We start from the raw sequence: 22,088 nt of genomic DNA on the forward strand, positions 1-22,088 counted from the left end.
TCCCGGGAGTCCACCCCCCCCCGCAAGCCACACGGGGTGATGGGGCACAGTACTGACTTACAGTGACCAGCACTGTTTATGTCCCCTTTTAGGGCCTGGCTCCCAGCTCTCTAATTCTTCCCAAGCGGTCGTCGGTGCTTTTCTTACAATCTCCTGTCCAGGTTCACGCAGCCACCCAGTGAGGGCTTCAACATTCACTTCACAGAGGGGGACCATCGAGGCCCAGAGAGGAGAGCCTTTTGCTCTGGGCCATGTCACTTAAGTACAGAGTCAGGATTTGAACTCAGGTCTAGCCAACCCCCAGACCCCAAAAATCTGAGCTTGTCAACATGACACCGCAGAGCGCCCAGCTGAAGGCGGCTCTTCTTAAAGACTACCGGTTGGTTCAATGGATCATTTGTTGTCTGTGCCCTGGTGATAAGGAAGGCAAATACGAGCATCTCCATCTCCCTGTGTCCATCCCCACAGCTGCGGTAGGAGGGGAGGTGTGCGCTGGGGGAGGGGTGGATGGTCATTCAGGAGGCAGATGAGCTGCCACAGTCACACCTACAGACCCTGGATCCAGAACATTATCTCAAGGAAGACCAGGCAGAGCAGAGACCATCCCTTCCTGCACGGGGACAAGTGAAAGAAAACTGCCTCCAAACACAGTAGTCATCCTGGGAATGGAAAGGAGGCCACCTTGTGGCACATACTCACTGGCTGTGTGACCTTGGGCAAGGTACTTTCCCTCTCTGAGCCGCATTTCTCTCATCTGCAAACTAGGGGTAAAACAGCACCTCCCGAGAGAATTCAAGGGGACAATGTGCACAGAGCCCCGAGCCTAACACCTGGCAGAGCCCAACCTTGACAAACAGAAGGCAATTTTTCCATCAGTGCTGGCAGGAAGATATTTTTGAGGTCGTGCATGCTTGGCGACTCTTTATTTTTTAAAAACCATTTATTGATGTCTAAGATGCATACAGAAAAGTGAACATAACACAAGTGCACAGCTCACCAAATTCTTATATACTGCATGTTAAATGCACATGTGTGATCCGCACCCAGAGTAAGAAACAGAACACGTCCAGACCCCGAGACGCCCCCTTTACACCCCTCTCCTGCGTCAAGGGTAACCACTAGCCTGACTGCTCAGGGCCTAGATTAGCTGCACCTAATTTTGTCCTCAGTATATCTGACTGCTCAGGGCCTAGATTAGCTGCACCTAATTTTGTCCTCAGTATGTCCACGGCACAGTGTAAACTCCTATGTCTGGCTTTTTTTTTTTTTTTTTTTAAGATTTTATTTATTTATTTGAGAGAGAGAGAGAAAGAACGAACGCTTGTGAAAGCATGAACAGCGGGAGGAGCAGAGGCAGGGGGAGGAGCAGACTCCCCTGCTGAGCAGGACCCCGATGCGGGACTCGATCCCAGGACCCCGGGACCATGACCTGAGCCGAAGGCAGACGCTTAGCCGACTGAGCCACCCAGGGGTCCCTTGCGTCTGGCTTCTTTCAACATCGTGTTTGGGGGACTCATCCACGTTGTAGCATGTTTATGCTCCTTGCTGTACAGAACTGCGCGGTGTGAACACACCACAGTCTATTTATCCATCCTCTCCCTTTAGGGGCTGTCACCAAGAGTGGTTTTCCGACATGGAGCAGTCCTGAAGGGAGGTGGGAGGTAGTGGCCCAGAAAGGGGTTCTGAAGTCTCTCATCATATGCCCACTATTTTGTATCTGGATCAGACTAGAGATTCCTGTCTTTAAAGACAGATGCGTGCCTTTGGGTTCTTGCCCCTAAAAAAGCTGTGGACTGAATCACCTCCCACATTCAGAATCTCTCATGGTGTCTTGTACAGATGAACCTTGAGGCACTGTGGCCACAGGTACGACTTTAGGGAACCAAGGTACTGCTCTCAGTTTCCCCCTTTGTGAAATGGCGGGGGAGGGGTCTAAAGGGAAAATCAGACAGTGTTGTGAAGGGGCCCGGTGCTTGGTCAGGTAACACGAGGCTGCGAAGCCTCCTTGACAGTGAGTTGCTGAGGCAGGCTGTGAGCTCAGGGCGGGCTGGCCATAGTCCACCTCCTTCGAGAGCCCCAGTGGCTTCTCGGGAACCCTGCTGTCCCCTTGCTGTTCGAAATCTGCATCCCCGCAAAGCTACGCCGGAGCTCTGGTTTTGTGGATACGGACACAGTCAAGAGTATCCACTGCAGTTTAGTCTAACAAATTCCACAAGAATGCCCTGTCACTTCCCCGGAATGTGTGTTTAATCCTTTCTTATTTTTAGTGATGCTGTTCCCCTTCTTGTGCTTTGGCAGAGCTGGTCCCTGCATGTCAAGACTCTAATAAGCCCATTTGGGGGAGAAAATCAAGAGCGTCCTGCAGTTTTAAGAAGTCACATCTTGAATAAGACTCCAAAGGAAGGCACAGCTGCTGGACTCCAGGGGGGAGTCAAAAAGCAGTGACCGTGAGCCCTTGTCTCCACCACTGAGGAGCTGGTGACCCTGGTCAAGCCCCTGGACCTTTCCATGTATCTTTTCTGTCTTCTTGTTTCCATCCCCGGTCTCTGCCCCAGGTCAGGCCTGGTCGGCTCTCACGCCACCATTTCAGGAGCCCTGGGGAGGCCCCCCTGCTGTTAGGAGTGTCTTTCTAAATGCAGGTCTTCTGTTGCTTCTCTGCCTACACTCTGGATGTGAATACACCATCCAGGGTCCCGGGCTCTTTACGTCTGGTCTCTTTCCTACCTTGCCAGCCCCTCACAGGGCAGCCATTCACATTCTAGCCAGTCTGTGTCATCTTGCCCGTGAGGCCCACGCTCTGGCCACCTGGAATGCCCTTCCATTCTTGTCCACTCGGCAAACTCCAATATTGCTCATCTTAAAAATTTGCATGCCCTTTGTTCCATTAATTCTGTACTTGAAAATTTACTCAAAGGTGAAGAAACATAAAATATAGAAAAACTTTTGTCTTCAAAGATGTTCACTGTACAATTATTTATACTGGTACAGAATGAGATTTCCTCAAGGCCTAACAAGAGGGCAACAGATAAGTAAGAGATAATTATGGTCGATCACAAAGTGGAATCCCATAGCGCAGTTAAAAAGGATGATAATAAATCTGGCTGTCAAAGCACAATTTTCAAAAAGCTGAAGACATGCCTCTCCGACAAATACAGAGTGAACACATGTTAAAGATGTATTTAATTCATTGTTGAGGGGGATCAGCAGGATGGTGAAACTAGTTCAAAGAAGGATCTGTAAATCAGATACAAGACTGGGTAAAACCCCATAGGGCGCTGAACTACAACCTTTGGGATTTTATTTTCTGCCAGAGAAATCATTTTCACCTTTACTGGCAAAAGGCATAATTTATAACTGATCAGTCTTCTACCATCAACTTGTAACTTCACAGAATCCAGGCCCTAGAGAGTTAGGCAGGCCTGCTAAACCTTTTCTCAGATTTCAAAGTGTCCAAGATTCACATGCACCTGGTTACAAGTCTGGGTTGGGGCCCGAGATTGCACATTTCAAATTAGCTCCTTGGTGGTGCTAATACCGCTTGTCCATACTTTGAGTCGAAAGAAGCTAGGGAATGTTCCAGCCTACCATCGGAAGGACATGCAACCATCTTTTTGCCTGATTTCCATGTTTTAAATACTTTTGAAAACATGATAATAACATGGGAAAAATGATAAATATTACAACATTAAGTGAAAAAATGAGAACATCAATTTAATATCTAGAAGACATCAGCTTTGCAGAAAAATGGTAGGAAGTTTCAAAAGTACACAGGTGCTTTTTGATATTATGGGCATTTTTTTCTTTTTTCTACCTTTTAGTTATTAAAATTTTTTCTTAACTGAGCATTTTAAAGCCAAGTTAAAAAAAAAAAATTGAGAAAGAGAAACTCTGCTCCAACATCTCCTGTTCCAAGAAGCCTGACCTACCCCTCTCTTTTTGGCAGAATTAGTCATTCATTCGCTGAGCTTTTGGAAACAGCACCTCTTTTAGCAGAGGAGAACTACTATGGTATCCCAGTGTCCCAAACAGAAAAACGTGGAGGTTCTCTGGTTGTTAAGAAGGTAGGCAGCCAGAGCCCAGCCTGCTCAGCCCCCCTTCCCAAACCTGTCCCTCCTTACCCCAGCCCCGGCAGGCCCTGAACCGGCTCAAGGGAACCCTTGGCTCCACAACATTTAGTTTTAAAACCACAGCTAAGCACTTGGCAGTCCTGGCCTTAAGTCCTTCTCGCTCTGTCAGGTAATGATGTATCTCCCTGTTGATGGACTCCAGCACCCTGTGAATTCTTATAGAATAAGGTTTCAAATGTATGTCCTCCTGTCGCCTAAACCAGGATCGTGATTCATGATGTGATTCATGAATGCACACATTAATAAATTCAGTGTCCTCTTGGCTATAGCACGAGATGAAGCATGACTATGATTCAGTCTGCAACAAGAGAGGCTGGGGTTCAAAGCTGGAGTCTCTGAGTGTGCTTCCTGTCTCTCTATCTCAAAAATATATTTGCAAATGTGATTTCTTTGCAGGGAGTTCTGGCCATTCATCCATCCATCTGCCCACCCACCCGTCTGTCCATCCAACCATCTGTCCATCCATCCCATCCGTCTGTCTATCCTTTCATCCATCCATCCATCCATCTAACAAAGGTCTATGTAGCAACTGCTAAGTGCTGGGCACTGTGGGGGTCCCGTGATGAATCAAGCAGGTGGTCCTGGCTCTCACAAAGCTTCTAGCTCTTAGAGAATATGACCAGTTAGACACATAAATGTGAAATCATAATTTTGGCAGGTACCCCGAGGGAGAGGTTTATGGTTATAAAAGACTCTGAGATAGGCATAGCAGTCAGAAAGAGTTCCTGAGGGAACTGCTTGAGCTTAGGGTGATGAGTCAAAAGGGGGGGAGGGAACAGCATTCTAAGGAGAAGGAGAGTGTGTGCAAAACCCCTGTGGCAGGCATGTGCTTGGTAGGGGTAAGACAGAGCCAGCAGACAGCGGGGTTGGGGCAAACAGAATGAACAAGAAGCCAAAGGAAGATGTTCAAAATGCAGCTAGAGAGATAGGAAGGGCTGGAGGCTGTGTTAAGAATCATATGCCTTATCTTAAGAGGAATGGGATTGTGATGCAGGGTTTTGACCAGGGGAGGGACATGGTCCACAGTGTGCCAGGAGCACTTAGCTGAGAAACGACTATAGATTAGAAGGGAGAACTTCCCATGGCAGGTTCAAGGAACAAACAGCCTGGGGAGCAAGGTTGCAGGGGAAGTGGTGCCGGGAGGTATATGCTTCCGGTAGGGAAGAGGGTAGGAGAAAGGGAAAGAGAGTGAGGACGAGGGAGAGTCTGGTGGTGGAGGCTGACAGGAGGCTGAGAGACGGGGAGGCAGATGTTCTGAACATAGAAGGGATGGATGATGGCACGGCCATGGACTGAAGCTGGAGAGCTTATGTGCTGGGTGTTAACTAAGAATACAGAGGAGGGCGCCTGGGTGGCCCAGTTGGCTGGGCAATGGCCTTCAGCTCAGGTCATGATCCCGGAGTCCTGGGATTGAGTCCCGCATCGGGCTCCTGGCTCAGCGGGGAGCCTGCTTCTCCCTCTGACCCTCTCCCCTCTCATGCTGTTTCTTACTCTCTCAAATAAATAAATAAATAAATAAATAAAATCTTAAAAAAAAAAAAAAGAATACAGAGGAGAAGGAGGAGCTTGTGGGTTTGTCTCCACAGAGGCTTTGAGGAGGAGAGACATCAGGCTGGGCAACAGCCGGCCCAGATACTGGGCGTCCCACCCCCTGTGGTAAAGTTTCATGCACCTGAGGCTGGCAAGCTGGTGTCCGGGGACCACTGGGAGCCAACTTCCAGGCTGAGGCAACAGGCAAGCCAAACGAGAGTGCTCAATTCACTTCTGTGTTTCTGGAAACTTTTACGTGCCCACCACTGCAAATAGGCCTCATGTCCTAGCTGGTGATGCTCGGGTCTCTGTAAGGCCTGAGGACATGACCACGGTGGGGTGTACCTGGCCCAGCCTCTGCTGGATGAGGGCTTCCAGTGCTGAGACAGTGCCGTCAACACGCCCCAGAGGGAGGGTCAGCCTCAGACCCAGGTCGGCTGAAGGTCAATTGCAATGGCAAGCTGCTTTCTGCAGTCAACCTCACCCCCGTCTCACAGAAAAGGAATTCGAGTACAATAAAAAGTGGAAAGGGAAGAACATCTGGGACAAAGAAATGACATTTCCACCTGCTTCTGATTACACCAGTGAGGGGTGGGGGAGGGAGGATGGAGAAAGGGCTGTCGGGACTGGAAGAAATGTTCTCGGCAGAACCATGTCTTAAACTACTCTCAGAACACAGCCTGCGGGAAGCTGGGGAGCAGGGAGACCTATGGAGACAACATCAAGGAATAGAAAATAAACTGCGCATCTGGCGAGATTGATGCTGTATGTTTATGCTGGGACACGCAGAGATGTCAAACCCGCTGTGGCCGCCAGGTGCCGGGGTTCAGAGAAGCCTTGCTCTGTTCGGATTTGCGGGCGGAATGAGCTGGGTTGGTGCTAATTTCTTTGTTGTTAATAATGGGTCACATTTGTTGGGAACTTACTGAGTTTCAGACCCTACGTTGAGAGGTTTTATATCCACTGCTTCGTGTAATCCTCGCGACCGCTCTTTAAAGGGAGGAGGGGAGGACAGCTCATTTATCTCCAGACTATCTTGATGAGAAGCTGTGCATCTGGTGAGGGCCCAGACCACAGCAGGAAGAGCTCCAGAATCAACAGACCCTTAAGTCTGCACATGACGTGCTTCTCAGGCCACCGGAGCCAAGGGTCGCTCTTAAAGACCAAGGGCCAGCTGCTTACCACCCATGACCGTGATCCCTACCACCTGCTGAGAACAGTGTTCTCATTGTGTGTGGGCGCAAGGCCACGGGCCAGCCCAGGGCAGAGGAGCACGGGATTAAGGAAGACTCAGGACTTGCCAACAGGCCGAGCCAGCAGCCAGTGCTGCTCTTCGACCGACAAGCAGTGGCACCTCAGCTTGGAAGGTCTTTTCACCTCCTGGAGCCTCAGTCTCTCCAACAGGAAATGAGAGTAAAGACGCCTAGTTCGGAAGGTCACCAGAGCTAATCACATCAAATGCTGGGCACATCATAGGAATTGAACAGACACGTGCGGATCTGAAACAACGAAGTCATTAAGCACAATGCGACATCCCAGTGGATGGCAGGATTTAGAGGCCACTTCCCCTAGGCTACGCTGGGAGAGAGCAAAGGCCCTTGGAGCTTCCTCCTGGGGCAGCCCCCAGCCAATGACAAACAGGTCTGAAAGCCCAGCTTCCTCACTTCAAGGTGGACAAACTCTGGGGTCTTACGTGTATTCCAGAGTTCCCCACAGAATCAGGCTGAGCCTCATCCTTCCTTCTCTCCTTTGTCTTCCCTATCCCGTCATCTCACTTCTTTCCTGGGCTCACATGCTCGTCTCAAGTTCGCTTCTTGAGAGTCTAGCCTAGGATCCGTGTGACTTCCTGTGGTGTGCCTGCCCTTTCCCCTGGCACTTGGAAAACTCCTTCAGGGCTTATTCAGGGTCATGCCTCCTTTTGTACAGCCTGTCCTCACCTCTTCAGCAAGGCACTCTCAGCACATAACCACACCGTGCTGTGTGCACGGCTCTGTGTGCACCCATGTGCATGCACGTGCGCACGTGTGTGTGTGTGTGTGTGTGTGTGCATGTGCACTGTGGAAGTTTGGAGGGTAAAAAATGGTTCTTGTTCACACATTGGGGGTTCAACTCATGTCTAGTGAAAGAATTTGATGGACCAGACAGCAGCCTTGTCCTAAAATACAATCTTTCATGGCAGAACTCTCTAGAGTCTAGGGGTTCAGTGAGGGGGTACAGAGGCCACCAAGGGAAATGGACAGAAAGGGGCACCTGGGTGGCTCAGTTGTTAAGCATCTGCCTTCGGCTCAGGTCATGATCCCAGGGTCCTGGGATTGAGTCTTGCATCAAGCTCCCTGCTCAGAGGAGTCTGCTTCTCCTCTCCTTCTACCCCTCCCCCTGCTCGTGCTCTCTCTCTCTCGCTCTTTCTCAAATAAACAATATATTTTAAAAAAAAGGAAATGGAGATTAAAAAACTGGGGGAATTTGAGGTCCCCCAGCCCTGATTCCACCAGAGCATATTTCAATTTAGGAGTGGGTTCTGTTGTTTACAAAAATAACAACGATGATGATAGTCATGATGATAACCAGAGATCCCTGGTTTAGGATAAACTGACTGAGACTCTTGAGGATTTGGCAAAAGGAGAGGCTTATTCTTTATGTGGTTCATCCTGTCCTTGGCTATCGCCTTCTGCAGTGAGAGCCACTATTAACTGAACCACCCATGTGGACGCACCAGGCAAGGGGCTTTGCATCAAGATGCCATTTGATCCCTCCCAACCCGTTTGGACAGGCATTCCCTACATGGGACCTGCACAAATTGCCACGTCTTTACTGACAGAAATCTACCTGTCCATCTCCTCTGCCACCATCACCTCTTGCCATGTAACTGTTGCAAGCTTCTAACTAGCCTTCTTATGTCCACCTTTCCTTCTTACGATCCACTAACCCCACAGCAGCCTATGATTTTTAAAGAATCTACAGTTGACCCTTGAACCACACAGGTTCGAACTATGCGGGTCCACTTATATGCGGATTCTTTTTCTCGATAAATACAGTACAGTGCTGTAAATATATTTTCTCTCCCTTATGATTCTCTTAACAACATTTACTTTTCTCTAGCTTACTTTGTTGTGAGAATATAGCACGTAATACAGATAATATACCGCATACGTGTTAATTGACTGTTCGTGTTATCGGTAAGGCTTCCGGTCAATAGTAGGCTATTAGTCATTACGTTTTTGGAGAGACAAAGGTTATATGTGGATTTCTGACTGCCACAGGGGTCGGTGCCCCTGACCCCTGCGTTGTTCAAGGGTCAACTGTGTACTGGATCATGCCATTCCCTGCTTCAAACAGAAGCTCTCAGGGGCTTCCCTTCACTACTGCCCCCTGGTGTGACATGGCATGGCCCTGCCTACATGGCCCCCCACGGACATCTTCACTGTTCCCCGGGCTCTTGCCACACTGGTCTTTGAACTGTGAAAACGGCGGGCCGTTCGTGTCTTTAAGCAGCTCTCCCAGCAAACTGGGGCGCTTCTCCCCATCCTTGGCCAGCGAATTCCTTCTCACTTTCTAGGCCTCAATGTCCTTGGAGAAAGATTCTCTGACCCCCCTTTAATAGAAAGCAGGTTAGTCCCATAGAACTCACCTCAGTTTGAAATGAAATTCTCTTTGCTTCCCTGTTTACCATCTGTTCTCCTCTCAGTCAGCTCTGGGAGTGCAGGGACCATGTTTATTTTGTTCCCCATTGAACCCCTAGCGCCTAGTACAACACCTCGCTCTTAGCAAGCCCCCAATAAGTATTCATCAAGTAAATAGGCAAACGGTGACTATTAGGAAGTAGGACTCACGTTCTGGCAAACTGTGCTGTCATACTACTCAATTCCTTATGGTTATAAGTGAATTCTCGCTTGTGGGGATGGTGGGGGAGGGGGAGGACCACCTTCGGATGATGGCAGAGGATGGGGATGGTGGTGACCTTCCAATGACCCTCTTCTGCATCCTACATTTCAATGTAACTTGAGGTGCAAGGGGGAAAACCTCTCTTGCCACGTGGAACATAATTTTAACTGTAACTGGCCACACAAATGGTAAAGCACAAGTTGCAAACTACTAGGTGACTGTAAAAACTGTGGAGCTTGCGTCAGGAAGCAGTCCAACAAAAGGACCACAAGTGGCACCTTTTGGAGTCACTTCTGTTTACCATGTTGGGTGATGCCCCTCTGGTTGAGATGCCCTGGCTTGTGTCTTTGGTTGGGGGGGCAATGGTAGGGTGCAGAACAAAGGCAGAAATCTCTAGCAAGTAGAAAGCAGCTTTCCCGTGTTATGGGTGGGGAAACTGAGGCTCGCAGAGCCTACCTGGCACCCAGAGTCACACAGCTAGGATGTGAGGGAGATGGATTTGAATCCGGGCTTTTCTGAATCCCAAGGGGAGATGCGGTGCTCTGTCTCCACAGAGGACTGACTTCTTGAAAGGGCCAAGCCTGGGAACTGAACTGAAATGGCTTCAGAGAAAATTGCTGTCCTGAGCAATGAGTGCTTGACAGGGCAGGTTTCCTTAGAAGTGAAAGCATGGCTGTGGTCCTGAGGCTTCCTTCTGGGGTCTGATTAGGCCGAGAAGGGAAAGCCCCCTCTGGGGGGAGGACATCAAAGTCCAGTCTGAAGGAGCTGGCCGGGCTCCAAGGCCACCTGGGCCGTTTTAAAAGAGATACTTTAAAACGAGTCAACAATTTCCTTTCCCTACTGGATACTTTGCATTCGCCCAGGCTCCTTCACCACCACAGGCTCAGCGCCTTCCCGTGGGACTGGCAGGCTGCAGCGGGGAGGGGGAAGGAGCACCCGGCTGGGAGTCAAGGGTCCTGGGCACTGTTTTTGGCTCAGTCACTGTGAGGTCTTGGGCAAGTCATTTCTTCTTCCCAAGTGTCAGAGGCCCTTCGTTCACTGGGGGAAGAGGCTTATCGGTTCTAACCCGGGGGGTGGGGGCACAAGGGAATCTCTGGTTTAACAAGGGGCACGCGTTAAAATTCTGACCCATCTTCCCATCTGCAGGAGGGGTGCTGATGGCAGTGGGCTGCGTGAGGAAGGTGAATGCCAAAGTGGACATATGGTTCCCATGCACCATGGCAGAAGGTGAAGGGCCCCCAACATTTGCCCTGTCAAATTAGCAAGGAAATGGCACACATTCAAGCACATTAGTTCTTTAAAAAAAAAAAAAAAAAAAAAAAAAGCAAAAGAGCACGAACACTCCTTAACCATCTTTGGACAAAGATTTTCACATTCTCTCACACCCAACAAAGTGGTCTAAATGATCGAACAAGGACTCTGGCTCAGATGGGCGCCCTAAGAAGAGCCAGGGGTTAGCTGGCCCAATACTGACCCTCTGGATTCGAGAAGCACATGGGAGGGGACATTTGTCACTTTTTAGCAGTCCCATTATGACCCCCCCACCCCCTTCTAGTGCTGGGGAATCCTCCCCTGTGTGTGTCTCAGGGCAATGGTAGGCCGAAGTGCCTGTGATCTGCTTTCCCTGGGGTGTGGTCTCCTGGCGACAGGGACCTAACCTCAGCCAGGGAGAGGCTCCTGCCTGACTCAGAGCAAGAGGTGGAGAGAAGCCAAGCAGCAACGGTTGCATCCAGGGCACTACGCCAGGCTCTTCCTGTGATCGGACTGAGCCTGGGGTCCTGGTTCCTCAGGCTTCTTGACTCCTCTCCTATCCTGTCTGGTTCTCAGCATTCCTGGTGATTCTGAGAGCCACCAGACAGCCTTTGGACCCATTCTGATTCTGCGGAAAAGGGACAGCATAGTCCCTCCTGCTCACTCCTAAGATCTCAGGCTGGTACCCACTCCACATGGCAATGACTTATTCATCTGGGGATTTATGTGTGTGTCACATTTTCTGCTATTTGAAAATATCAAGAAAATAGATTTGCTATGTAATTCCTACAAGTTTCTCATCCAGCCTGAGAAGGTAGCTCGATGGGGGGTGGGGTGGGAGGGGTCGCTCGAAGTCACAAAGCCCATTCTCCAGATTCTTGGTCGGCCCTGGGGGAGTTTTTAGCCTTAGTTGTTGGCCACTCTCCCTGAAAAGGAAGAAGGACTGGATTGAATAAGAAGAGGAAATTCAGTATACTCTTGGCACCTGGAAAGCGGTACGGAATGCCCGCCCACCAGTCTTGCCTAGAACCCTCAGGTGTGGATCTGCATACAGCCAGGTACGCTTGGTGTGGTTGGTCTTGGACAAATGCTAACACCCGACCTGGAAAAGTACTCCCAGGGCAAACGCTTCAAGAATCTATTACATATTTCTAGTTATTCACCCAAATGTTTTGTCAAGCACTACTCAGACCATAGCATCAAAACAAAAGATCCCAAAGGTCACAGGAAAATCAGTTGATGTCCCTGTTGATGAAATTTACCACTGTGTCCACAGTAGGTGGTTACAAATTGGGTCGTTTCCTCTTCTCACCCACACCCTGCTCCATCCCAGCTCCAAGTACACTTCCTGTTCATTCCAAGGCCCTCAAAATTTGGTACCCAACCTAAAATCTTGTGAAATTTTGCTTGGTTTAAATTTGGTGGCTATCCTCCATGGAAATTTCCCCTCCAACAGATAATTGACAGAGAGCCAGACATTCAGAAGACTCACGCAGGGAAGAACGTGTTTGTTCTAAAAAAGCAAACCTTCCTACTCAGAAAAGATTTTTTTTTCCCTGCCAGGAAAGTTGAGAACAGATTGTAGGACTTCATCTTAGCTCATGGGTTGAAAAGGCAAAGTCCCGGAAAGGAGGGAAAAGGGTACATTGTAGGATTCTGATGGCTGAGTGCTAAAGAAAAATCAGTGGAAACGAGAGCTTCTTCCAAAGAACTCTTGATCATGAAAATATCACCATAGTGCTCAAAAAGGAACAGTAATTAATGCAAGTGGTATTTTGGGGGCATACAGATGACTCAGAAGCTGACAATGGGATGTTAAGCAATGTCTTCCTGGATCCCACAGTTCAGTGTTCTCATCGAAGGCAATGTGCCCGGGGATTTTTTTTTTTATCTACACAAGTAATTCCACCTGTAGAAAACCTGCTAATTTACATCCACTAGCTCTGAAGTGGGAACACTGTGGTCTACCCAAACATTCCAAACCTCTCCGTTGGACATGGATTGCATTCTAGAAAACTTTTTAACCAGAGCTATGACAGTGAGTGATGGATCACAGTCTCCTTCACTTCCCAGGTGAGGGTCTGAATGAGCAGTGCAATGGCCATAAGGCAGGGAGGGAAAGGCAAGAGCCGGCTCCAAATATCTGACCTGCCAGAAAGACTCACCCTCGAGGGTGAGAGATGCCAGTGCTTTTCCTTGTCATTCTGTTCGGTTTCTGTTATTAAAATTAGCAGCTGGCCAATTCCTCAGCATGAACAGAGGAGTCAAGCTCTGCATCTGACGGTCCTTCCCCGCACTGAGCCCAGGTCCTGGTGTGGCTCTAACATCCCTCTCCGCTTCACAGACCCACATTCATTCCGGACCAGCCGATGTTCTTGTCTCTTGTTCACCACACACAGGAGCAGGACTGAGGTTTCGTGGTGGTCTCCAGAGATTTATTCTTTTAGGGTCTTATAAGAGTGGGCTTTGGTCTGCTCCCCATCCTAACCTTTAGATGTGTGGTGTTTCCATTGTCGATGGGAAATAAGTTAACCACCTTTTCTTTGTAGGTACATAATCTCTATGAATTTATCACATCGGTAAATTTGTCACAGCAACATGGACTCTTCCAAGAGTCCCCCGAGGGAAGGTGAATTCCAGGGAAGGGGTACAAACAGGTAGCATCACTGCCTAGGTCAGCAGCAAAACCAGTTCAAAGGCTTCCGTGTCCCCTTTCTACCTGCCTAGGATCTGAGTGTGGGTGTCAGTGATGCGCCTCCCCTCCCTACCCCTGAAAACCAGTAAAGGGCAGTAAAATCCCAAGGCCACAACTTCTCCTCCAGCTGCTCCCACACCCCCACGTCCAAGCCTCCCGGCTGCTGTGCCCGCCTTTGTCTCTGAGGCCTGCTTCCTAACTGCGCTTTATAGAGGACAAGGGCATAGAGAATGAAGGAAGGTCCTAGGGCTTGGAAATTTGGATGTGACCTCTTTAAAGTTATTCAAACAACTTGTTTTTAAAATGCGCAGTGTTTATCCATGGAGCAATGTGATTGGGGAGGCAGATGAGGTTTCAGGGAAAGGTCTGAGAAAGATAAAAATAGTCTTGGCTTTCAGAGTGGAAATCCAAGCCCTATCAGGGTACTTCCAGACTATTTTTCCTTTGGCCGGTCATAGCAGGGAGCATTCACATAATGATGGCACGGTAAAGAACAATGCTATCACAAGAGTAGACCGCAGAAGTTCTCCATGGGGGCCTGGAAGCCAAGGCAGGCCTGGTCTTGGGTCTACCACAAAGCTGACATCTTGGCTCAGAGACCGTCTTTACCCTCAAATTCTAGCAGCACGCCACCCAGATTCCCTCACCCTCCGAGGAGGGCTCTTCTAGGGGTGGCTGACTCACCATTATCTCTTCTGGGTTCCCATTGGCTATCTCCACCACCCTCAGGGCAGAGTCCACCTTGACCTTCGCGCGGGTCATAAACTGGATGACAGATGAACTGTCCTGTGGAGGAAACACAACTCAGTGACAGATTTTTTTTTTTTTTTTTAGTGACAATGTCTGGGCCTTCAGGTAGCGGGAAGAACTAAATTCCAAGATTCCACGTGGGCCAGACCAACATGTTATCACTGAACTAGATACCTCCCCATCCCTGGCCCCCACATAAAGCAGAGCTTTCCAGTGTCTCTCTCGAGAATTCTCTCATGCCATGGTGGATGAAGTTTTGCCAATCATCAATACATGCAAGTCTGTGCTGTGGTTTCCAAGTGGTAAGAGCCACATATTTGGATATTGATACCGACATATTCACAAAGAGTAGAAAATAAATAAAGCTGTTTAATTGTGTACAACAAATCCAAGCCTGGCATTCCGTAGAAGGCATCTGATTTCTATTTCTCAAGCATCTTCCTGCTCTGACCACAACCCTCAAACCCTTCACATGAGTTACTTTTAACTCTTTCTCGACCCTTAAATGAGGCTGCCTGGCGGTCAACCCCTCTAACGTGGAGAGAGGGGACCGGATGGAGGGGTGAGAAAGGGAAACATCTGGCTTAGAGGTGATGGGCCGAAGAGCAAGGAGCCTGGGGTGGGTGTGGGCTCATCTAAGACTCAGGAAGAGCCCACCGGCCAGAGGCATTTGCCAGCCTTGGTGGGGGCTCAGATTTAGATAATGAGAAAATGGCTCCCAGGCAGGGACGGAGGAGGAATTTGGAAAAAGACAGAGCAAAACTATGGCTCAGGGAAGGGTCAGAAGCTTGAGCCCGTGGTCCAGACGGTGCTGCACTGACCCTGGATGGAGGAGCAACCCGGCTTCTGGCGGGGACACTGGAGCACTGGGCAGCCCACCTGTGGGGGCGGCTGGGGCTCTGCCGACAAGGTGTTGCCTGGCACACCCAGCCACATCTCCTCAGCCGGCCTGCCACACAGGAGGTGCACATCACAAGCCAGCTGTGCCCCAGTGACTAATGGAAGTGGTATTTGGGGGTGTATCCTCTCCTAGAAAACAGTTCTGAGGGAGCCCTCTGCCCCTCTCTGCCGGAGAAACCACAAAGGGCTTCCTGGGAGGACACACGGGGATGCCACTTTGTGTACTTTACCTGGAAGCTATGCACTGATTATTGCTCTCTTTTAAAACAGCAATAAACCCAATTTTGAATGCTTCAGGGAAGCTTGTCGCTCAAACGGACTGTGCCAGTGAGCTCTCATTAAGCACTAAATAACTGTGTAGGCAAATAAGCTTTTACCAATTTAATGGTTTTGCAGATTTGTGGTTTTATGTGTCAGGATATACTGTGTTGGCAATCTTGGATCGTCGTCATCTTGGATGTCCCTACAACAATAGCAATGACGACGACGGTAACCAGCAGAGCTAAAGGCCGAGCAGATGAGGGGCCTGCCGCGCGACAGGCCCCCGGCAGCTGCCGAAGAACACTTTCAGAGAAATCGGAATCCTCTGCTAATTTACAAAGTCAGACCCTACATTTCAAATGAAAACTTGTTAAGATCAAAACAATAAGACCTCAAATTCCCTGGTCTGGGGCCGGACCTTGAGGTCAAAGGAAAATAAACACAACTGCAGGCCCAGGCAAACCACAAGGCTGGAGCAGCTCCATATCCTTAGGGAGACCAGAGGCTCCGGGAGCCAGCTAGCGCTCACTCCCCAAGGGAGGTCGTGGCCGGCTCCGGGGTCTGACATTCCGCATTTCAAGCCCTGGGAGCAGCTGGGGCCCCATCTGGTTCCAGGTCGGCCTCATTTTAGGCTTTCCTCTGCACCCGGAATTTCTGGTTTCTGCAGAAAGGGCACTTTCAGGGAGAATGAGCCTCTAACACCTACAGAGGACACCCCACAGCTGTCTCTTGGGGTGCAGACTGGGCTGGACGGCCCTTGGGAACAGCAGGCAGTGGGACACGGCCCTTGGCAAAGGGTCACCACGGAGCACTGGGAGAGAGGGAAGCCAAGGAGCAGGCCGCAGCGCTGTGTGCAAGAAAGGCCTCAGGCCTTGCGGTTAAATTAAGGACAGATGACTGAAGTGCAAGCAGCCTACACCTGGGTTAAGGGTGAAAGAGGAATCAGTGGCTTCCTGCCCTCGGCGCCATAATCAGGGCTCTAGTGACAGTGATGAGTGTGGCGTGGGGAATAAAACTGTCACCAGGGCCATCTGTCAAGAAGATGAATAGGACAGGTAGGATTACAGGATCCTGGGGACCCATGCCGGAAGGCACTTCCTGTGATGCGGGCCTTCCAGACCCCCTTCCTGGAATCCCAGGGCGGCCACTGGGGCTCTGGCTCCTCTCTGCCTGCTCCTTTCCCAAAGCTGTCCTTTTTTAAGGGAGAAGCACAACAGGGAGTCACTGCTGTGAGAGCCCAACGCACCCCAAACTGATCTCCCTGCAAAGGAAGCCAGACAGAACGGAACTGCGCACAGCTCTGCCTGGGTGTGGGGGGGCTGGGCCAGCTACAGATGGAAAGTGGGCAGAACATCTTGCATCCCCCATGCCTGGGACTTCTCAGGTCAGCATGCTACTGCCACGCCTAATTTAAAAACTAACATTGGAATGACTTTTCTAAAGATATTCATTCAGGTTTATACTGAACACATTTAGTTCTTCCAGAGGAAAATAAATAGAATCTCTGCGGCTAACAGGCATATTTTATTTTATCTTCACAAGTGATTATTTTTAAAGCATCTTGTTGGATGTGGCCTTTCATACTCAGCAGCTCTTATGTTAAAATAAATCAGTGAATTTGTCTGACATTTTTTTAAGAACCACTAATTCACTGACTGAGATATTTTTAAATGAGCCACTTTTGACATGATAAACTCATAATAGCAAAGTCACCTGGAATTCAAAAGTTGGACTTCTCTGAAATAAGGTGTCGTCCAAACAAAGGACTGGCAAACTACCACCCAGGGGTCAAATCTGGCCCTTTGCCTGTTTTTGTAAATAAAGTTTTATTGGAACACAGCCCACGTGAAACACGCCCACTCATTTGTGGATCGTCTATGGCTGCTTTCACAATGCAGTGGCAAAGCTGAGCTGTGGCAAGAGATTGTAAAGGCCTGTAAAGACTGAAATATTTACTACTGGCCTTTTACAGAAAAGGTCTATCAACCACTGATCTAGAACGGGGTCCTGAGAGCAGCAGTACGGGCATCAGGGCATCACGTGGGAGCTTGTCAGAAACACAGAATCTCAAACTCCACCCCCAGGAATTTGCATTTTAACAAGGTCTCCAGGTGATTCTGATGCAAGCTAAAGTCTGAAAAACTTAAATGTGCAAACAAAACACCTGGGGAGCTTATTAAAATGAAGATGCTGATTCAGTAAGTCTGGGTCATAGAGCCCAAGAGCCTGCATATTTTTTTTTTTTAAATTCTGCATTTCTAATAAGTTCCCAGGTGATACGGATACTGCTGGTCCTCAGAGCACACTTGGAATAGCAAGGGTCTGGTATCCCCCACCCCCAGCATCCTCTAGCAGCAAATTACCAATGGCACTTACCAGAAAAGTTTTAAAAGGGGCAGGCAGAGTTCTGAGAAAACCCACTCCAATGCTTTTAAATGAACCCAAAGAGTGCAGTTCCCCAGGTATTACCTTCTTCAATATTTCTGTGTTCAGCAGCATGTAAATGTCTATAGTACGACTTTCTTCTTTAGCAAGCGCACTAAGGTTACAGTGCATTGTTAGGCAAGAAATTCCTAGTTTTTCACAGTCCTGAAAAGAAAAATAAGAGAACTGTCAAATGGTATTAAAAACAAAGACAAACGCACAGCAGTTTATGGCGCAGAGGGCTCCATGAGGTTCTATTCTGGTCACTAAGACAATCCCAGGCCGAGGAATTCCATAACAAGGTGCAATCATTCCTTCTTGCCACCAGAGGGCAATAGAGGGATTTCCTGCCCAGCAGGCACCAGAACATACTTTTGTCAAGCAAATGGGAAAAAGCCATCCACTGGTTTACCCTACCAAAAAATTGGATTTCACAAGGAGAAATAATTGTTTTTCAAAAACAAACACATTTACATATTCCAAAAGCATTTTTCTTACGAGTTCCGGACAAAGATGTGTTTCCTACATTATGTAATTTTTGTCTGTATGGTGGCAAACATACTTTCGTGCTCTTTTCAGGTAGAACAAATAAGAGGGCGGAGAAGTCATAGGATTGATGAAAACATATGAGTAAAGAAAAGCACAGGTTTGACCAAGCAAATATGTGAGTCACCAACAGAAACCTAAATTCCAAATTAAAGTTATAAAAGAGGAATTCTTCCAAAAGATGTTTGGGAGGGTTTCAAGGGTGGGGTAAGACTGTCAGTCATATACAGAGTTGTGTCTGTCAAACCACTAGATATCAATGTACCTAACAATTCTAAGGGCTTTTAAAAATAGTTGTATCATCAGCACTAGGTAAGTAAAAACAAAAAAAACAAAAAACAAAACAAAAAAAACCCCGTCAAAACCAAAAAAACACCCCCATATTCCCAAGTGGCAAACAGCCCTACTTTCTCTTTCAGGAAAAAAAGAGAAAAAAAATGTGAGGGAGATGTGCCCAGCCTGAAATAAGGAGCTAGAGAGATGTAACCAAATATATGGGGGAAAGGAGGCTTCGGCAAAGCACACAATTCCATCTTCAATACCCTCACTTTTAAAACAATGGAGGTATAACTTACATATAGTAGACAGAATTAAATCTTAAGGGTCCATCTTGATATATTTTACATGTTTATACCCAGATCAAGATATAGAACATTTGCGGTACTTAAGCAGGTTCCCTCATGCCCCCATCCCTTTTGATATTCCTTCAAGAGTAACTACCATCCTGACCTCCAATACCACTGCTAGTCTTGTTGTTTCTGAACTTCATGTAAGTGAAATATTATGTGTGCTTTGGCTCCAGCTTCTTTCAGGCCTTATTATGTCTGTGAGGTTCATTCATGTTGCTATGTTTGGTAGAATTGTTCGTTACTCTGTAATATTCCCATGTGTGGCTACACCACAATTGTCTACCCATTCTTCTGTTGTTGGGGATCTGGACTGTTCCCAGCTTTTAGTTATAAGATTACCATAAACATTCTTATCCACGTCTTTCGGAGGACATAAATACTCATTTCTCTTGGGGATATACCTGGGAATGGAAGTGCTGGGTCACAGGGTACAGAGATGTTTAGTTTCAGTGGATCCTGCCCAAGAGTTTTCCACAGTGTTTGTAGGAGAACCATCACTCTTGATTAGACTCATACTAGTTGGAGAAATGTTTTACTTTGTGCTTGGTGGGTTGCGAAGGTTTTCCCTTTGCCAGGCAATGGAATTTGGAATGTAAATTTAACACTTTGATTGAAACCTCAGGCTGAAAAATAGGAGTTGACCACAGTCCTTGTGACTTTATATGCCAATTGATTAAAACCAGATTTGGGAAATAATAAATGCCAAATAGAAAACTGGCCTCTCATCTCAGACTTGCGTTCCTAGTGAGGACCACCCATGTTAACCCAACTAGTAAGCAAATCCTTACCAAGACTTTTCTTCCAGACTTTGTGAAAAAGGCAAATATTGTATGGAAGATATTTTCTTGCTCTTGAGGGATGATGCAGGGGGTTGGGTTTTTCTGGAAAGAACAGTTTCCCTTCTCTTGGCTCACCTGAAAGTGAAAAGAAATCTGTCAGAGTGGTCTGTCCCAAGAATGAATCCTGAGCCTGGAATCCCTTGTTGCAGGGGTGATAACAATGTCCGCACTTTCCCCTTGTCCATTCTCCAGTGGACAATATGGCTGCAAAGCTGAAGGGCAGAGTAGTAGCCTCAACCACGCCAGACAATCCTAAGTCCTTAAATAATTGAGATGAGATGGTACACAACATGCAAATGAGATGTGACTAGGAGACAGTAAGACTTAAGGAACAAAACAAACCCTACACTTCACGGTTTCTAAAGCACATTTATAAACCTCCTCGTAGCTACTCTCTGAGGTGAGCTTTCATGCTCTTTGTCTGGATGAGGAAACGGAGACTCAGGTTAAGTCACTGGCCAACAATCACAGAGTCCAGAACCCAGGTCTTCTGAGACCAAGCCCTCACGCGCGGTCCACTGCCAGAGGTTTTCAAACTGTGTTCCATAGGACTCCCAGGGTGCTATAAAACCCCACAGTCATCTCCCCAGAGAGGAGAAGAGGCATCTAGCAGGACCCCTCTGGGCCCCATTCTCTGCTCCAACTAGAGCCACAGCTACATATAATGTCACTTAAAATGAGCGTTCTGCTAAAAACAACAACAACAACAACAAAAAGACAAGTTGGGCAGCCACCCCACTGAGCCATACAGGAGCTTATATGCCCGTGAGCTCTTGGTGAGTTATCTAATTTTGCTTCTGATGGCAGTAGCAACCATGCTGAGCAACAGCAACAGTAAAAACAAAACACACTGAAACAATAGTTTATGGTCTCCCATGTTGGTTTCTTTGAGGGCAACACTATTTTTGAGGAAATGCTGAAAAAACCAAGACTTCTTATATACATCATCACACCACACTGGTTGTAGCTGAGGACTAGACAGAACTGAAGGTCAAGTGGTAAAAGTCGTAATTAGTAATTCATAATTTAGGATGGTGTTTATAATCCCATTTCTAACCAGAATCATCTGTTTAAATCAAACACTCTTATTTTTAATGCCCTTGAGGAAAATATAGTGTGTTTGAATTTATTCAAGAATGTTTCAGCTTCTCATTCACGGTAGGGAGCAAAACTTAAAACTTTTACATAAAGAAACTTCTAACTTAAGTCAACAGTGCTAATCTTTTCATAATGAACTATAAAATAAGACCCCCCAAAATTTGCTGCATTAATCTCGATTTTTTCTTTGCTCTAATAAACACATACACCAGGATTTACTATATATGCCTAAAAACAAATAAGATGAAGGTCTCTTTCCTCAAATTAATTATTAAAAAAGAGAGAGTTGCCTTTACCAATCTCTCATAGTTTAGGATTTATTATTCTTTAAGAATATCTTATAATTTGGGACTGTCTCAATTACTTTATTTTTTTTTTAAAGATTTTATTTATTTGTGAGAGAGAGGGTTGAGAGAGAGAAAGAGAGAGCACAAGCAGGGTGAGCAGGAGAGGGGGAAGCAGACTCCCTGCTGAGGAGGGAGTCTGATGCAGGGCTCTACCCCAGGACCCTGGGATCACGACCTGAGCCGAAAGCAGACGCTTAACTGACTGAGCCACCCAGGCGCCCCTCAATTACTTTATTTGAACCACAAAATCTGGGAAGACACATCAGCCTGAAATGGTCTCAATCAATATTGGTTTTGGCCGCTTTTAGAGGTTACGAGAGGGAATTAATGGGAAGGAGGAAATGAGATTTAACACAGATTTGGGGATTATTCCTCGGGTGCAAGTGTGTCAAACTGTGCTAAATATTTTAAAGCTCATTTTAGAAAGCAAAACACAGGTCACTTATGTAGTGAGGATCATGCATAATCACAAGACAAATGAGAAAGACTGTTGCAATGTTATGCAAACGAGCACTTGTGTTTCGCCATAAAATTTCAGCAAGAAGCTTGGATTCAAAATATACTGCATTTCAAATTAATTAGACAAATTTGAGATGATATGCTCTGGAAAACGACTAAAAAGTAGCTTCGTCGTGATAGACGCTGATCTCAAAGGAGATACATTTGCATAAAATCATTTCAGGAGACGTGTGAATGGAAAGAGTAATATAAATTAATATATTATTCTTATACAATTTTAAGTATGCAATTGCATGGTTAGGTTAAATATTATAAGTAGATATTATTTCATTCCGTTTCTAACTTCTTCT

The 22,088-nt window shown here is 47.3% G+C and overlaps 1 protein-coding gene across 3 annotated transcripts in view; it reads right to left on the reverse strand.

The window, feature by feature from the left end:
* The window catches only part of ITGA9 (integrin subunit alpha 9), a 331,177-nt gene that overhangs the window by 17,856 nt on the left and 291,233 nt on the right, over positions 1–22,088 (reverse strand). For 2 of the 3 annotated variants that reach the window (XM_036094208.2, XM_036094211.2), the window contains 3 exons: positions 19,784–19,909; positions 17,866–17,985; positions 14,170–14,271 (listed from right to left, as the gene is read on the reverse strand). In XM_036094208.2, coding sequence (XP_035950101.1) covers positions 14,170–14,271; positions 17,866–17,985; positions 19,784–19,909 — 348 coding nt within the window. The remainder of the gene's footprint in view (positions 1–14,169; positions 14,272–17,865; positions 17,986–19,783; positions 19,910–22,088) is intronic. The other variant, XM_036094209.2, reaches the window with a different exon arrangement.

The sequence above is a fragment of the Halichoerus grypus genome, chromosome 1 (genome assembly GCF_964656455.1).
Source record: "Halichoerus grypus chromosome 1, mHalGry1.hap1.1, whole genome shotgun sequence".
Classification (NCBI taxonomy): Eukaryota; Metazoa; Chordata; class Mammalia; order Carnivora; family Phocidae; genus Halichoerus; species Halichoerus grypus.